At 29.4% G+C, this 17,063-nt stretch overlaps 1 protein-coding gene across 11 annotated transcripts; it reads right to left on the minus strand.

Annotated features, from left to right (window-relative positions):
• Positions 1–1,773: 1,773 nt before the first annotated feature.
• On the minus strand, positions 1,774–17,018 carry LOC122633035 (protein retinal degeneration B). Of its 11 annotated transcripts, none has more exons than XM_043820485.1 (21): positions 16,220–17,018; positions 15,244–15,437; positions 14,493–14,829; positions 13,538–13,668; positions 13,329–13,446; positions 12,803–13,187; positions 12,427–12,590; positions 11,712–11,741; positions 10,907–10,954; positions 10,508–10,693; positions 10,274–10,436; positions 9,700–10,101; positions 9,145–9,431; positions 8,902–9,072; positions 8,185–8,447; positions 7,969–8,077; positions 7,699–7,855; positions 7,467–7,616; positions 7,210–7,390; positions 6,775–7,049; positions 1,774–2,656 (listed from the first exon to the last, which is right to left on the minus strand). In XM_043820485.1, exons 2-21 carry the CDS (start codon positions 15,319–15,321, stop codon positions 2,503–2,505), a joined length of 3,789 nt encoding a protein of 1,262 aa, XP_043676420.1. In that variant the 5' UTR covers positions 15,322–15,437; positions 16,220–17,018; the 3' UTR covers positions 1,774–2,502. The 11 variants fall into 11 exon arrangements, 10 of the variants coding, with proteins under 10 accessions (XP_043676420.1, XP_043676419.1, XP_043676424.1 ...); XM_043820484.1 differs by having other exon boundaries at positions 10,907–10,957; XR_006328010.1 differs by lacking the exon at positions 11,712–11,741 and adding an exon at positions 5,546–5,623 and having other exon boundaries at positions 2,519–2,656; positions 10,907–11,011.
• Between the last annotated feature and the right edge of the window lie 45 nt (positions 17,019–17,063).

Raw genomic sequence — 17,063 nt, forward strand, 5'->3', positions numbered from 1 at the left:
AAAATAGAATTTTCATTACGTTTAATAGTTCATCAATGGCTTGTTATATAATTAAAATATTTTTTGCAGTCATATTTATAACTCTAGTATCATATACATATGTATTATCAAACGCCAATGCGGCGTTTACGTCGCTGTACATGAATATGTCATAATTGTTCTATTCATCTTTAACAACGATTTCTTTTTTCTTTTTTTCTTTGTTTCAGAGAAAAATACAGAAAATATCGTAATTGAAAATTCGTGACCAGTGTAAAAGTAAAAAATATGATTTAAACAGATCTTACTGAGAGACTGTAGTACTGATTTTATCTTATTTCAAGATCAAATCTTTCAAATTATTATTTTTTCTTTTTTTTTTCTTTTACATTCTTTTCTTTTTCTTTTTAAATCGTACATCACCGCTTTAATGTATCGAACATTATTAAAAATAATTCAAGTACCTTTTCAAATTCGCTATTATAGGCAATTCTACCATCTCTCTCTTTTAACGATGTGACTTTTATTCGTCTCTATCCTTTGCATTTCCGATGATGCAATTTGATGATGATTTTATAGATAATACATATATACATACATACATACATAGGTGTGTGTATGTGTGTGTGTGTGATGTATGAATGTATATAGATACGTAGGTATGTATATATGTATATATAGTATTATTCTCACATATAACAATATAAACAGTCAATATAGTAGTTAATTATGTTGTTTTTTTTTTCTTTTTTTTTTCTTTTATACATCACATCACAACGAATCAAATATATGAAGGAATAATTGTATGTGATGTTTGATCATTTTTCTAAGAGACTAGAGCATATAACATTAGGATTACGTTATACGTATAATAAAACAAAATATTTCATTTATACACACGATACTACTTATTATCAGTCGATAGGGACACAATAATGGCGCAAATTTATCTCATATCTCGTTTCTATAGAAGATTCTTCTTAATTTTATTTTGGAACGAATCACCATGCCAGGAATATTTGCCATTAGTATTATTTTTCTTGCAAATTCGATAGCTGAATAAATAAATAAATAAATATATATATATATATATATATATTTTTTTTTAAATTATCATACGGATTTTTTTTTATAAGTGAATGTTCCTTTCTCTTACAGTCTTTTTATTATTCAAAGAAACGTAGTAAATTCACAATACAAATTTTCTACATTGATTCTCACACTTTCCTTTTACTTTGCACTGTGATTTTATATATATATATATATATATATATATATATATATATATATATGTATTTATATATATACACACTATTATTTATTTATTTTATAATCTTTTACACTCATTCATTTAAAAGAGATTCGCATGTGCAAAGTTTTTTTGAGCAGAAGAAAAAAAACAGAAAAGGAAAGAAAAATTATAATTATTTCTTTAAAACCTATCCCATAGACAACATTTGTAATAATTAATATATATAATACTTTCGCGGAAAAGTTTCTAATAGTTTAGAATAGATCTATTTTTCATTCGTCGAGTACCAAATAATTATTTAATCCTATTTTTTATTTTTTGTTTTCTTTGTATATTCATGTATGAATAATCAATTCCGATCGAGTGAAAAAAACGTAGACTTTTTGCAAAATTATTGCTTTTAACAATGAGAATAATAATAATAATAATTATAATAATAATAATAATGATGATGATGATGATGATGATGATGATGATGATGATAATGATGATAATGGTAATGATGATGACAATTATTACGAGGTATGATAGTAATAAAAATATTGAAAACGAGAATTATATAAGAAACATTCGTACACTAATTTACAATCAGTTTTCAACATTACAATCAATTTTCTTTAAAATGTTAACAATTAGTTGAGATCAGATAACAGTGAACGAATAGATTTTTTTCTCTTTCGTACCGTAGTATAAGTCATATAATCTACTGCGAAGTTGCTATATTTCGCAATGATTAGTCAAAAGGATGTAAAAAAAAATGTTGAATTTTGAAAAAGCCATTTACATGTTTCATGCATTATGCATATTTCTGTTAAATCATTGAACCGATAATCGGCAAATAATTTTATATATTTTAATACATTATCATGATTATGCAAGTAGAAATAAAAATCTATATACGATTTAATCGCATTGATAAGATCAACGATAAGCAATATACTCGTGTCAATGATATGAAAATTTTTTAAACCAATTATAAAATCTGATATGGTTAACGTAGACTATTACCTATAATGATATAACATATAATACAATTTTCGATATGATTAACGAAGTTGTTTACAATGATGACATATGGTCCAACGTAAAAATGGGAATTTTTTACAGCTTCAGATTTTTTTCTCTTACTTTTCCTTTTTTTCCCCTATCGATATCGCATCGATATCAAGTTAATCGTGTCACGTAAGTTGAAATAGAAATTGATGAAGAACGTTGCGAACACACGTAAATCAATGCAAGGAGTCGAAAAAAGAGCGGCAGCGTGTAAGTCGTCAGAGCTTTTCCGTGGTGGTATTTTTGATTGGTGGTGCGGATTGGGGCACGTTTGGAGGCGAACTTGGTGGTCCTAAACTCGTACTTCGTTCCAAAGGAAAGATTTTTCCCACAGTTGGTTGGGAAATCGCTCGCTTCGCCGTTCTAAAAGAGCTATTGATTTTCATTAGATTAGAATTTTTATTAATTAATTTATTTTACGGAATGAGAACATATTTTGTACATACATATGTATATCTATAAAAAGATATATGATAAGAAAAAAAAATAAATAAATAAATATACATATATATTATATATGTATATATAAATTGTTTAATAAAACTATTTAATAAAAAACATGTATAATGTTAAATGTATATATCTTTACTAAACTTTTATATAAAAATATATAAAATAAAAATATGTGTAGGTATATAATATAATTTAGAAATTAATTTTTATATTGAAAGTATGTACTAGAAATATATATATATATATATATATATATATATATATATATATACACACACACATATATGTACATAATATTCTGATTGAATGATATGTGATTTTATCATTCAATTTTAAATAATTTTTTAACATCCTTGCGTAGAATCGTATCGAAACAATTTCACTTAGGTATAAAATTAGAATCTGCAATGTTTTACTACGTCGATCGATATTACGCAAAGTTCCATTGTTAAACGGGTAAACAATCACATGTGCATCCGCCATGTTTGACATTCATCTAATTTAGAGCATCCGGGATTAGATAAAACAAGCAGCTTGATGATCCTATCGTTATTTTTTGTCTTTTTTCTATCTGCTTATCGTGCTTTGGAAAGAAAATTGTTTGAATAATTTTCAAGTCGAAAATTGAAATTGATAGCTCGCAAAGTATCGATAGTATCGATAGTATTGATGATTCTCAAAATTATGACATTATCGTTAGATAGATAAAAAGAGATAGAGATAGAGATAGAGAGAGAGAGAGAGAGAGAAAGAGGAAGAGAGATAGACACAATGCAGGCGACAGGAAATACAGAATGTGAATGTAGAATGTGTCGTATCGTGAAAATGAATGAATACTAGGATACTAGAAAATTTCTATGCGTTCTTCTTCGTATTTATAAACGTTTTCAATCTTTTTCTACGCTGAAAGCATGACGTTGATGACGTAACAAAGGTCATTCGTGGATAAAAAGCAATACGGAGACGATGGATCGTGCTCTTCGTTCAAAGCATTTTTCGTTTACATTAGAAATGATAAGAAGCTATGGAATCAGCCTTTGATGATTTTTTTTTTTTCAAGATTCCAAAACTTTATTTTTAAGAGAGAGAAAAAAAAATAACTATATAAAATATCTATCATCATTGGATATTTTACAAAATTTCTTGTCTATATATATATATATATATATATATATATATATATATAAAGTTTTAGAATGTCGTATCGATGCGTTCTTAATTGATGTTTTACAATTTGTTGTTTTTTTTTTTGTAATCACATCGATTGTCATAATTAAAATAAAAATTTGTATTGATCAGAAAATTAATATTATTAGTTATTATATGGATCGAATGATCCGGACAACTATTCTATTTCTATACACATAAATACATACATTCGTGTATATGTACATACTGTAAAAAAGATAATTAATTAATTACTTAAATAATTAGTTAATCGATAAATCGATTATAATAGAAGTGGTTTGTTGATCTTCATTGCTGCTAAGTAAAGATGTTTTAATAACAAGCGTGATGAATGAAATCTAATGCATAGTTGTGATAATTAAAAAGATAGAGAGAGAGAGAGAAAGAGAGAGAAATAGAGAGACAGATAGATAGATAGATGAATAAAGAGAGAGCGAGATTAATAGAAAGAATAAAAGGAAAGGAGGTCTTTCTTTAAATGTTGGTTACATATTGTGTATGTCTTTTGGATTATCGTGTTTCATTAATGATTAATTTAAAACTATGAAATCGTGCAAACAATGTTGCAATTTCTAATCTATGACCACATCTTGATTTGCAAATAAATACAACGATTAGAGATCGATCGAATCACCGAATTAGAATTTTATAAATTAGAATTAGTAATTAGAATTTTTCTTTCTAAAATTTTCCAAGAAAATTATATAAAAATTAGTATTGAATATTAAGAACAAAAATATTATTAAATCGGAAAAAATGTTATTACGTAAGATACTATTTTTTTTTATTACCATTATTCTCTCTTTATTAAGTAAGTATATGTGTATGTGTGTGCAGTAATAAAACAAATTATAGTAATAAAAAAATAATTAGGAAAGAATAATTATATTGAGGCGTATGTCGTGTGCCTGTGTGTGTGTGTGTGTGTATACACACGCATACACACATACGTATTGTATATTATATATCTACATATGCATATCGCATTGCAAAATATAAATATCCTTTACATAATGCAATTACACTAATGTTAAATATAATACTTCACGTAGTTATTTCAATTACATTCTTCAGATCATTTTAATCTTCTCTCATAGGTGATTCGTCAAACTCTCTTCGAAGAAATTGAAAAAGAAAAAGAAGAAGAAGAAAAAAAAAATAATAATAATAATAAAGAAAACCCATAGAACATTCAGTCTCTAATAAAATTTGATACAAAAATAATATTAATACACCTGTTTACCTTGATGACTAAAAACAGGATCAGATAATCTCGATAGATTAGACGAGAAAATTCTAATCACTGAACGCATCTAAACAGTCAAAGCGGATTTAACCACAAGTCCTTGACATATTATTATTTTTTTTTCTTTCTTTCTTTCTTTTTTTTTTTTTTGTTCTTTTTATATGGTTCATAGAGAAAGCGATATAAGAATTTTTTTTTGTTTTTTTTTTTTTTTAAATACATTTTTTTTTTTAAATATACTTTTTGTTTGTTTGTTCGTTTTTCGTTTTCTTCGTTTGTGCGGGCTCGAATAATCATCGCTCGCTTTTCAAGAGCACACAACGTTCTCATTAGCTATGTCATATAAGACGCGTTTATATCCTCATAGCATGTACCTGTAACGAAGAAATTCTTGAATTTTAGACATCTCTTGAGTGTCCATCGAGTATCAGCCAGTATCACAGCACGGCACACTTGCAGCATGTTAAAGATAGAAAGATTTTTTTTTTATAAGAAAGAATATTTTCTCATCTCTTTTTATCAGTCAATTATTTATATTTTAATTTTCTTTTTTACTTTCTAGACACCAAAAACCAAAATCAGCATGCCTTTGTGCAACGAATAGAGTGATCGACACATTAATTGACGAATAAAAAATTTCGAGTTAATTTTTGAAACAATTCATTCATTATTCTCTTTTTTACTTTTACATTTAAAATTGATCTTTCTATCCATAAATTCAGTGTGATGTTAGCGAGCGAGAGAGCGAGAGAGCGAGAGAGCGAGAGCGAGAGAGAGAGAGAGAGAGAGAGAACAAAGATAGTAAAAGAAGAAGGAAAGAAAGAAAAGGACAAAGAAAGAAAAAGAGGCAGGAGAGATAGTTACCAATGCGAGTAAGTTAATTGTACGCAGATTATAGGCGTGTATTAGATGTCACTAAGGTAACTTTCCACTTTGAGTATACACTGTTGCACGCTGAAGAGTTGATGCTTGTGTCATTACTGGAACAAAGCCAGTATTTTCGTATTCACACACACACACACTGCAAACATCACGCTTTGACAAATTCAAATGTCCGAACGATATAGGATGGCAAATATGTATTTTACATATTTTATTTATCGAATGTCATCAACGATAACTCATTCATCTTTCTCTTTGAGAAATGAGTATGCTCATATTTGCTAATCCATATCGTTATTTATATTCTTAACGAAGGTTTCTTATAGAAGGCATAAAAGAAAAAAAAAAAAAAAAAAAAAAATTATTATAAATTCTAAGAACATGTTATATCATCGTTTATATCGAGTATAGATTATCGTCTTATCTCGGACTCGTAGCTTTCAGCGTATTAATTTCCTTAGTCACTAATTAACTAATTACAAAGAGAAAATTGTAGAAAGTGAGTGAGCGAGGGAGAAAGATAGATACAGAAACGTAATATTTTACATCCACATGTACTGCATTTTCTGTAAATTTTCGTTAGGAATTTTTCTCGGATTAGTTTCAACGTTGAATCAGATTAATTAGCGAGACTATCGAGTTATTCACTTTGTTGTACGTAGTAATAAACACGAGTTTGGATAATAATGAAATAATGAAGGATAAATACCAAAGGACATACCTTCTTCGTCGTAAAGATGCATTCTGACCGGGCAAACCAAATTGACCACGTGGTATTACCATCCTTGCATTGCCTTTGGCTGGTCTCGAACCACCATGTGCCTGTAGCATGCTCAAATGTGCGGCGTAACCATCGTGAAGTATCGTCGCCAGAGCGTGATGTTTTTTCGATGCTCCACCGATTACGAATATTTGATTTGGCTTGAGATTTATCGATGTGTAAACACTTATGTCTTTGCTACTACCATATGCTTGATGTATTATTACACCGTGTTCCTGTAATTAACGTCATTTCATTAATTTATATCTTTATGATTGACTGGATCAATTGATCATAGAAAAATATTTTGAATTTGACCGAATTCAATCAACAATGGTCAAATGAATAAATATTCATTTTTGATAGGTTGATCGTCATTGTCAATTGTCTTCTTACCTGCACTAAATTATTTAAATATGCTGCTTTATGACCAAGCGGATCCGTGGAGAGACCATCCGCGAAAGACACCAAACCGTGAGGGAAGTTATGCTGAGATAGCCAGGACACAACTTTCTTTTGTTGCATATCTGGTCGTGCGGTGATGTATATAATTAAATATCCTAATTCTTGCCAGTGTCTACAAATAACGCAATAAACTAAGTGTTACTGATCAAAGGATTATTTCATAAAATGAAACAATGAATAACGTTTACCTGACAACATCAACAGCACCAGCTCTAACTTTCGGATCCTTTCCGGTGACTGACATACTCGCTGTGAACGATCCATCGATACTGAAGACCACACACTCTGTTTTCGGAGGTATCACAGCCAAAAAGAAGTCGACAGAAGTGTGATCTCCTCTAAATATCAACAATTTTTCTTTTTAATATCAACGAATATCAATAAATATAAATGACGACAAATTTTTGCCAGATCAATTACCTAACTATCATTTTTACAGGATAAAGTCCGTAACCGAGAGCTTTGTCATCAGGTATTCTATAAGTTATTCTACCGTTTTTATCTGTAACTTCTGTATTTAAAAACGTCCATTCGCTAACAGGTGGGTCTTTCATAATATGAATATCTACTTTTTCTCCTGAATATAAAAAAAAAAAAAAAAACCATAAAATAACGTTAGATAATTAATATGTATATATTAATATCTATAGAAGAAAAGATGATCCTCGTAAATGTTCACCGATTGTTTACCTGTTAAAGCTATCACGTCTATAGGACTGTACATAAATCTGGCCACTAATACTTGAGGTACACCTTCTCCCACGATGACGTCATTGGCTCTATGATTAGCAGCAACGTTCTGAATAGTTTATAATATGACGTTATTTATGCTTGTGTCATAATTTCATTGCAAACAAGAAAACGTAAATTCAATAATAAAGAAAAATATATAAATATAATAGGAACCTTCAGTTTGACCGAGGTGCGTTTTTTAATCCATTTTTCTCTTGGTTGACCTGGACGGAAACATGAGAGTTCTTTTTCTTCGTTACCAAGCATGGGTAAATCGAACCGACCCAACTGTCTTAATATAAACGCTATTACGTCTGATGATTCCCAATAACTAGCATGGAAGAGATGGGGTAATGCATTTGTAGGAAAATTTGCCAGACCCTCTGGACAATATAGAGCATAATCTATTCGTTTAGTTCCCCACCATTTTTGCGTCACTGAAAATTCAATCTTTGTGTTGGTTTTCTCTCTCTTTCTTTTTTTTTTTTTTTTTTTTTTCATTATGCGTTACAAAAAGTATGAAGAAAAAAAAAAAAGCTTTAATTTATATTACTGATATAAAAAAAATTTAACGAATAAGCAAAAATAAAATGAATAAGTGAAAAAATAAAAATAAGCAAAGAATACATATATATACATATATAATTATATTATTATCTATATATCTACTATATATATATTGTATAATAGAAGAGAATAACATAGAATGGAATAGAATAGAAGATAGAATATTATATCAGATGGTATCGAGAGAGAGAGAGAGAGAGAGAAAAAGCAAACGAGCGAGTGAGAGAAAGAGACAAATAGATAGATAGATAGATAGAGATACATAGAGAGAGAGAGAGAGAGAGAGAGAGTCGATTCGTTTACTGGATTTGGATTAGGACTTACGAGCAGAAACAACTTGTAAAGGAATATTATCGACGATACCAGACATAGTACTATGAATCGATATATCCGACAATCTTCTCAAATGAGCATGTTGAGACGGCGTTGTCATGTATATGTTAGGAATGTTTAATCCATCCGCAAATAATTGTGGATTGCTTTGAATCGTTTCCACTGAAAAACGATAAGAATTTTTATGAATTCCTTTTTTCTATTTCTGAAATACAGACAATAAAGAACACTTACGTAAATGATAAGGCTGTCCATTTCCAAGAGGATACTTTTGATATCGAGCAACATTAACAGGTGGTAATAAAGAAAATCTCGCGGAAATCAATGGTTCGATTCTTGCGGCTACTGGATCGCTTGGATGAAAGAGATTGTAAACTTGATTCACCATTGGCTTTGGGATATTACTATTCTTGTCTCCGTGAGATGATATTTTTCTATATGCCATAACGAGTGCTAATGGACTGCCAAACATGAAGAACTCTCCTACGTCGAATTCTAATTTACATTGCTGGCTACTGTCACTGATAATAGAGATTTCATCTTGAGAATAACATGACTACACACACACACACATACACACACACATATATATATATATATATTATATCATCATATAGTTTTTATATATAAAATATAATAAATGATATAATATGATATTATATACTATTATTATATAAAATAATATTATATGTATAATATACGTATATTAATTAAAAATTTGAAAAGTTTTGTAAAAAGTATAATAAATTCTCTATCAAAAGTTTATCTAAATATAATTCTATTTCTTACTTTGTCCCAGAAGATCTTCTTCTAGGCGAAGGTGCATTTAAATGTTTGCCATCCTCAGAAATTCCATTATTTTCAATCCCTTGATTACTCGTATCCAATATATTATTTTCACTGTTATATCTCGAATGATAATGCGTAGATCTACACAAAGCATCGTAGGCCAAAATCGAACCTACGGAATCAGCGATGAAACAAATTTGCCCACTAAAACCTTTACCCTCTTCGCTCTTTATAAATCCTTGATAAATCTGATTCGCATTGGTCACCACTCGTGAGACTGCTTCTTCGTAATCCGAGCTTGCACTTGCCAGTAATGGTATTGCACCGATTGGTATGGTATCATTCGTTACTTGAGGTGCATCCATGCACGATGGAGACATGTCGAAACTGTATGGACTTAAACTGAACGATAAAATTTAATTAACCTTTCATTTCTCTTTATTTTACAACACAAAAATAATCTACTATTTATTTTTACGTATGTATAAGCTTTGTCTAAATTTTAATTTTCATCAGAATTTATGTAAGTGCCGATCTAATCGATTAATGAATTTTTTAATTAAGATCTTTTTACCTCGAAAGAACACCTAGACCTTCGGTACATATCGAAGGACATGAAACGAATTTTATAGAAACATGTCCGACCATACTCGGATAATGTTGTCTCATAACAGACTCGAAGGCACCTTTGAAGGTTGTCACATCCGATTTCTTCGCAGTCAAATCGACGTTGGCATCTATAATTAATTAATTATGTTTGTCATTTAATAAGTACCAATAAATTATCACACAATAAAATGACAATTACCTAGAACGCTTCCGGCATGCATCACGATCAAAAGTACTGTAGTTTTACACGATTGATGAGTTGGAGAATGTTGAGGTGATGTTGGACAAGAAACGTCAATGCTCGTCGACGTGTGAATTTGCAATCTTTTACTACGTTCGCTTGCTATTGGCTGTAGAAACGAAGGTGAGAATATCGTATCTGCTTCTGTGAAAATTAATTACATAGATTAATTTATTTGGTGATAAAAAAATGATTACTACTATTCTTCAATATAAAACAATTTTTCTTTTTTTAATAAAAAATCAAACAAAACTCATTGATAGACCTAGTGGAAATACAATGATTTGGTGATATTGTCATTCGTTATTATTTATTATGTTTAATTAGATAATAAAAATAAAGAATGAAAAATATTACCTTCCACGTTGTTTGTTGGTACCACAGGAGAAGCACCATCGTCCTCTTCTGCTAGAAGATCCAAAGAACTCCATTTAGCTAATGAAGAGTTATCTTCAAAGTGCTCTAAAGTATAATCACATATAATTAATCGATTGTGCACTATTGCTTTACTTTTATTTATTACTTTTTTTTTTTCAATTGTAATATTATAATTCATATCATTATTATTGTTATTATTAGTATTATTATAATAATAGTGTATCTATTACGTGTGTAACGTGGAAGCGACTAAATAATAGAAAAAAAAAATAAATAAAAAAATAATGATTATTAAACTCCATAAAATTACTCTTTCAATGCTTTTTAAACTTCGTGTACATGATGTAACCAAATATCGATTACTTCTATGGTCCAAGTGCTAACGTGAATACATCATGCAACAGGTTGTTACATCGTCCGATGTTAGTTACAAAGATTTTCATCGTACAGCCAATAAACTTTATGTAGCCATGCGTATAGATCATGCTCGGGAATCTTCATGCTGAATTCTAGAATTACACAATTCTAGAAATTTAAATAAAAACGATATAATATATAAAGCGTATGAATAAAGTGATTCAAAAATTAATAATGCGTATGTACAGAGTGCACAGTTCTTTATTATTATTATATTATTATTGTTATTATTAATATATATATATATTTTTTTTTAAATATTTTCTTTTGAAAAAAAAAAAAAAATACTTTCATTTGTTTGTTCTAGCTGTTGTTCACATTTTCTTCTAATGACGATGAACAATTCATCGTTAACTACGCGTCCTACCTTTACGTATAGTAGGTATAATGAACCCAGCTGCGGTGTGTGTGTGGAGTGCAAGAAAAAACAGAGAAGGTAGACATAAAAAAGACTGTTCGAAATAGTCAACACATGCTATTATTGTCTTTTTAAGCGGACGTTATTACCTATGAAAGAAAGAGAGATAGATAGATAGATAGATAGATAGATAGATAGATAGAGAGAAAGAGAAGGAAAGAGAGACGATAGATTTTTAGAATTAGACATATTTCAAACGTTCTTTCCTAATACCAGAATCACTCTTGTTTACACTTTGCGAGCCAAACTCATTTTCTTCTATTTCTTTTATTTTTATTTTCATTTTTATTTTTGTCATCATCAAGTCAAATGATCGAGTTTTATATGTCCGCAAAGTGTTATGTAGTATGCGAATTTATAAAATAAAGAAGGTATTAAAGTATCTACGAGATGCAGGTTAGATAATAAAACGATGCAAAATGAATCTTTTTTCTTTCTTCTTCTTCTTCTTTTTTCTTTTTTTTTTTTTTTTTTTTTTTTTTTTTTTTTTTTTTAATATATTAAGAACTTAGAAAAATTGATTCTTGTTTCTTTCTTTCTTTTTTTTTTTTTTTTTTTAATAATGATACATCAACCGGTTCCGATCTACGATCATGCTTATTTTTCTATGATTAATTTATTCTGATAAATAAAGAAAAGAAATGAAAGAAAATGTAACACTTACCCTGACAATCAAAGAATTCCTCTTCGCTACTCGTCTCGGATTCTCTAACGATACTTTCCATTCTCCAATTCGCGATTTGAATATCCATACTTTTTGCTGAACTAGGTGAATGACTTGCTGCATTCTTTTTCCACGATTTCTTTTCGTTCTTTTCATCGATCGGACTAAATATAAAATACAATTAATCATAAAAAGAATATTAGTTTCTTGATAATAATAAAATGAGGCTAATGCATAATTATTATAACGAATTATATGTTAATTTGATAAAATCAAATCTATTAATATTACAGTTAGAATCAGTTCGATATAATGAACTATTAATCAATGATACATTAACATAAAATATCCGATAAAAAATAAAGTAATTAATTACCTAGCATTAGGTGGTTCTGTTGGAGAATCCTCAGGACTAATTTCACCTTCTGAACTAACAGCTGTATTGATAATCGGTATATCTGAAGGTTTCCTGACACTAAGTGGACTCTGAAGGTCCTCGTTTTTCTCGATACTACTCAAAGTAGCTGCGAGTGTCCTAGCGACGTTCGATTCTTGAGGAGTCATTCCAGTATTTCCTGTATTCGTGTCCTGATCATCGTCACCAGTTACTTCTTCACCGGACTCAGCAAGACCCATCTTTTGTTGAAGTGCTAACTGAGTTTGCCGTTCGATTTCTCTGATATCTTCCATTGTCAAACCAAACCATTCATCTTGCCAGGCCCAGGCTTGTCTGTGTGCTCGTGCCATCACTTTTCTCAATGCTACGAATCGTTTTAATCGATATCTTTTTTTTTCTTTTTTTTTTTTTTTTTTTTTTTCAAAGTAAATAATTAACTTATTTATGAATAGAAAAATTCATGAAAGTAATTCTTATAAATGGTCATATACTAACAGGTACTAACCCATATCGTGGATGAACTTTTCTAACTTTGTTTGCATACCCCAATAGCGGAATTCTACCCGGCATAATTTATAAGCGCACATTAACGATTTCCCTGATGACGTTGGTTGTTGTTTCCCCTAAAGAATGAGAGATAGTTCGGTTGTATCGTGGTATTATTATTTTTCTTTCTTTTATTTTACGTAAAAGGATAGTAAAATATATTTTTACTTTGATTTCAGTCCAATAATCTTCCAACCAAGTATCCGTCAGTGGACCTCTACCCGTTTTTTCAGAAATATATAATTTAGGATCTTCTTCTTTGACATAATCGATTTGATCTTTTACGATGTCGATCAAATCTATAATAATTAATATGATTGGTATATTAGTTTAATTTTAGAAAAGAAAATGTCTAAATTCAACGATTTTGTAATACACGTATACACATATTTTTTGTTATATATTATATATACTATTCAAGAATAAGTAGGTTGATTTCAGCATATCGAAACAAAAAAAAAAAAAAGAAGTTTATATAAAGATTTTATTTTCGATTTTTATTTAACGCTATTGAAACTCTTTGTGAAAAAATTAAACAAAGTTTCAAGCAAATCCGAACAACATCTGGACATATGGTATGGAAAGAGTAAGACAGACACATTGATAAAACGACTGTAGACTTGTATACAGATGCAAGGTCATTTCGAACATTTCTTACGAAAGTAAGCAGATATAATTTCATGAGAATCAAATTCGTTATAATTCGAAAACAAAGTCGAATAAAACATATATGTATATGATCATTTTTTATTGTTTAAATATGCTTGAAATTGTCCCTATAATATTTTCTAGTTATTTTGAAAGGTACTGTACACATACAGAGTATATTACGATATTCAAAGTCTTCTATTATTTTAATATTTCTATTTTAGTATTTCTACTCTATTATATATTATATTATAAAACTATTATATTATATTATATTATAACATTGCAATTTATATTATTAATAGTTAATATTATGAATAATTAGCATTATACTATAATATATAATACGGTATTATGATATAGTTTAAAATATATATATATATATATATATTATAATACATTATGTCATAATAATATTTAATAGAAAATATTTTTGGATTATTTATAATCATTCGTTCTTTCTTTTTGAACGTACCTATGACTCTGTTTCTTAGATCTGCACCGTTCAATTTGAAGACATTTTCTTGATAGCCATTATCAGGAAAATAATAAGTTTCTATTTCTATGGAAAACTTTTCGACGAATGGACTCGTGTATCGTGTTTTTGTATACGGATATGCGTTCCATGCCTCCTCCTTTGCTATCAATGCCGATTTAGGTAATAAACTTTTGAACCATCCTGGCAAATGGCTACCAACGTGATAAATTTTATGCGTATATTGACCATTTCCACCGGGCCCATTGGTATATGGTTCGTTAACTATTATTTCCACGCCACTTCCGGTACCTTTGCTTTCTTCACGTGATTTTTTCTACAATACGAGAAAATTTTTATTTTCCTGATCCTTTCCTTTCTTTTCTTTTTTTTTTTTTTTTTGTTGTTGTTGTCCTATACACGAATTCAAAGACGACAAAAATATTACGATTTTCTAAGTAAATATTACGAAAAAAAATCAAGAAATATATATATAAAAAAAAAAAAAAAAAAGATTTTTGTTCTTTTCCACGTAATCTGCTCAAAGTTAACCTCCAAAGTTGAGAAGAAAGTTTACGAAATTTCAAATTACTTCGTTCGTTTCTATTTTTTATTCATTCATTTATTTCTTGTTATTTTGGAAATACGTCGGAGTAAGAGAGAACTCAATTATTGATTTATAAAATATTTCGAAAATTGCGTAACTAACCTCATCCGGGAAACTATATGAAATTCAAGTAAAAATATTTACCGCTATCATGTAAAGTTGAGCAATTTGATATTCCTCTACCGTAAGTGGCAGAGGAATTCGATATTCCTTGATCAACATTTTGACGAAGAAGAGATCGTTTATCACCCGTACATCTTCAAAAAAAATATATATTCTCCGTAGAAGGAAGCTCTCGTTATATTCTTCTCGATGGTGTCTACGTTGTTCTAATGTTCCTTTAGAAATAAAAATATTCATTGATAATCTCTAACTCGATTTGTTTTTCTTATGAAAAGGGCACTTTTATCAAAATATCGAATTTGTTTGGTTATCCTTAATGTTTCTTCTGTTTTTTTTTTCTCTCTCTCTCTCTCTCTCTTTTTTTTTTTTGAGCAGATAATCATTAATAAGATTCAACTATTATTGTTTTTGTTATTTAATTCCAATGTTTACTATGTGATAACAATATATCGTTCGTTACGTTATTATTTTCGTCAGAATACATATCTATTTTTAAAAAATAGATATTCTATACAGAAAAAATATTTCCTATAAATCACTATGGATTGTCCTTGTGATCATTAAACTATGAAAAATGTGGCGGCAAGATGTTAAAATCTAAACAACCAATCAGATTATTCTAACCTTTTCGATAAATTATTGAAAATTCTAACGAACAAGATGCAAAATATTTTCCATTTTTCTAATCTTTTGCTATCGTAAAATCTTTTATATAGTAATTGATATTAAACAAGATCATTAGATGTATAATTTATAAAAAGAAATTTCTTCCTTTCCTTGAATAATCATTAATTTATAAGAAAAAAAAAAAGTCATCGATTAGATATGAAAACGCAAAGATTTTTATGATTGGTTATCGTCAATATACAAGTATCTTCGTGATTGGTTTTCTCGTAAACTACTAATGACACGATTGGTGATCTCAAAAAAACATACGAATTGACATTATGTGAGATGAATAATATTGTAAATGTAATACGTAGGTATATTTACTTACGTAAGTGTCTTGTATGTCCTCAGAGATACATAAAAAACAAAACTAAATTGAAGAAGGTAAAGAAGATGACAAAGTCCAAGAGGAAGAAAAAAAAGAGATAGAGATAGAGATAGAGATAGAGATAAAGAGAGAACTAGAGAGATAGTTTCTTCTATCGTAAGAATGTACAGGTTTCGCGCCACACCTTTCTTCTTTGTCGATACAGCAGCGCGTATTCGAATTTTTAACGACACAAAAAATGTCTCGAAATATATTATGTATATTTGTGTATATTCTTATATCACTGAAAATCCATCGGACGTTAAATGATCATCAATGTCAATTACCAATAACATTCTATATTTTTTCTTTTTTTAATCTCGAGATTTATTCACGAGATAAGAGAGAGGTCTTCTTTTATTCCTTTTCTTTATTCTTTTTCAAAGCTTCTTTGAAAACGTCACTGAAACGGGAAGCCCTTGGTCGAAGAAATGAACTCGTTCCGCCGACAAACACGCAATACACACATTAGTAACACATATAACACACATATACACCGTTCTCGTATCCGTCGACAGAACAGCAGCTCGCCTTTGACACTTTCCCTTTTTGTTCGATTTTTTAACTTCAAGTTCTTTGGATATTCCTTCGAAAATAGATAAGTATCTAATAATTCTTAATGACGTTTAAGGTCAATATATGCGACGAATCCTTCGAAATAGATCGATTAAGGTAATAAATCGATGGAGGTAACGACAATAATTTAGACACAACACACAACAAGACGTGACACCGCCGACGCGCGGCGGCCAACTGACGGCCCTGCCGTGGGCTCTCGCTGTTTACCCCCACTACCGTACCGAAT

This window comes from Vespula pensylvanica, chromosome 11 (genome assembly GCF_014466175.1).
Source record: "Vespula pensylvanica isolate Volc-1 chromosome 11, ASM1446617v1, whole genome shotgun sequence".
Taxonomy (NCBI): domain Eukaryota; kingdom Metazoa; phylum Arthropoda; class Insecta; order Hymenoptera; family Vespidae; genus Vespula; species Vespula pensylvanica.